The sequence below is a fragment of the Otolemur garnettii genome, unplaced genomic scaffold, assembly GCF_000181295.1.
Source record: "Otolemur garnettii isolate 467f Iridium unplaced genomic scaffold, OtoGar3 scaffold00148, whole genome shotgun sequence".
In the NCBI taxonomy this organism is placed as follows: Eukaryota; Metazoa; Chordata; class Mammalia; order Primates; family Galagidae; genus Otolemur; species Otolemur garnettii.
Window position 1 is genome coordinate 933914 of NW_003852543.1, and position 2190 is coordinate 936103.

Consider the following 2190-nt stretch of genomic DNA (forward strand, 5'->3'; position numbering starts at 1 on the left):
GAGTGCACTGGCATCAACATAGCTCACTGCAACCCTTCCTGGGTTCCTGCATTAGCCTTCAGAATAGCTGGAACTACAGGTGCGCACCACCGCACCCAGCTAATTTTTCTGTTTTTATTGTTGTTGTTGAGATAGGGTCTGCTCTTGCTCACATTGGTCTCAAACTGCTAGCCTCATGCAATCTTCCCACCGTGGCTTCTCAAAGTCCTAAGATTACAGGCATCAGTCACTGGATCCAGCCCAAGTCTTGGGTGAGAATTTCAACTTACTTGAAAAAACACAAGTGTAATCTAGTGATAACAGGTTCACTGAACTAAAGTTACATTTTGAAAAATCCAATAGATCAAGTTAAACGACATCCAGTTTCACTTTGATGTTCATAGCTGCTAGTTCAGCTACAAAATACCTAAAAACGTAAGGCACAGAAACAGTATCAATAGTGTCACTGCGATTACACAGAGTACAGTTGTATTTCCTGTTGCGCATTGCCGACCAAGATGGGGGTGGCTTCTCCAACAGTGGAGAAAGCAAGCTGCCACACTCTACACACACGTGGGCTACCGATCGGTCAGAGCAGTTGAAGAGGCGGTCATGAAGGAGAAAAGATGTACCGTGAGCTAAAAGGGCATCCCGCTCCATCTCCCCAAAACGGATTCCACCCTGAACATTTCTTCCTCCAATGGGCTGGTTGGTGACTCTGTCTCTTGCCCCAGTTGTCCTAACTTGAAATTTGTCTGAGACCATGTGGCGTAGACGTTGATAATACACCACACCTATGAAGATGTCTGCTTCCAGTTCCAGTCCACTGATGCCACTATATAGCCTCTCAGTGCCATAGAAGTTGTAGCCAGCAGCCTTTAACATCTCACCAAAGTATTCTAAGGCCGAGTTCTCTGAGAAGGTGAAGGGTGTGGCATCATGGCAGAGGCCATGCAAAGCTGCAGACTTCCCAGCCATACTCTCAATTAACATACCGATAGTCATTCGGGATGGAAAACCATGAGGATTGAACAGAATGTCTGGGACCATCCCACTTTCAGTAAAAGGCATGTCTTCTGTTGGCCATAATCTGCTCAAAATGCCCTTTTGCCCGTGTCGACTGGCAAATTTATCCCCAATAGTTGGGTTTCGAGGGACTCTCATTGTGATGCAAATACACTTGAATCTCCCACTCCCAGTGTCATTACTACACACTTTGATGTTATCCACAACACAATTTTCTTTACTCCTAGGAAAAAACAAACCATATAAAAAGTCAAACTACTATATTTGTTTAAGCCTACACACTTTAGTTTTGTTGATATAATTATTGTTTCATATAAAGGATTTTCCCCAGACTTATTCTTACCTCTATTCTCTAATACAAATAAAGTTTGTATCCCTGAAAATCTTTAAGAATAGGGCTGCCGGGTGGTGCTTGTGGCTCAGTGAGTAGGGCACCGGCCCCATATACTGAGGTTGGTGGGTTCAAACCTGGCCCTGGCCAAACTGCAACAAAAAGATAGCCAGGGATTGTGGCAGGTGTCTGCAGTCCCAGCTACTCGGGAGGCTGAGGCAAGAGAATCGCCTAAGCCCAGGAGTTTGAGGTTGCTGTGAGCTGTGTGACGCCACGGCACCCTACCAAGGGTGATGGAGTGAGACTCTATCTCTACCGAAAAAAAAGAATAGGGCTGTTGATTGTGTTTACTACAGAATTATGTTCATCTGAAAGTCAGCCACAAGAAAGGCAGCTGAAAAACTATTACACAGATCTACTAAAATCAATTTTATTGTTGTAAAAAGAAGCTAAAATAAAAATTTATTTTTAGTAAGAGGCATAATGAACTCAACATTTTGGCTAGGAAACAATCCTAACGTGTATTTGATGATAAAATGTGAATACAGCTTTACGTCTGATAATTCTCAAAAATTATCACAGAAAAACAGAAAAGGAAAGGCAGTACAACAGACACTGTCTCACTGAAGCAAAGCTAATTTAGTTATGACTGAGACAACAATGGTTTTGGTTCGAATGTTTGTGTTCCCTCCCAAGTTCACGTTGAAACTTAACCACCAACCCCACTATGGTGGTATTAAGAGATGAAGCCGGCTCGGCACCTATAGCTCAACGGGCTAAGGCGCCAGCCACGTACACCTAAGGTGGCGGGTTCAAATCCCCAGCCCGGACCTGCCAAACAACAATGACGGCTG

At 43.9% G+C, this 2190-nt stretch overlaps 1 protein-coding gene across 1 annotated transcript in view; it reads right to left on the reverse strand.

Moving 5' to 3' along the window:
- Positions 1–294: 294 nt before the first annotated feature.
- POLR1B (RNA polymerase I subunit B) overlaps positions 295–2190 on the reverse strand; it is a 27094-nt gene continuing 25198 nt past the window's right edge. Inside the window, exon 15 of the mRNA XM_012811061.2 lies at positions 295–1228. Coding sequence (XP_012666515.1) covers positions 349–1228 — 880 coding nt within the window. The 3' untranslated portion in view covers positions 295–348. The remainder of the gene's footprint in view (positions 1229–2190) is intronic.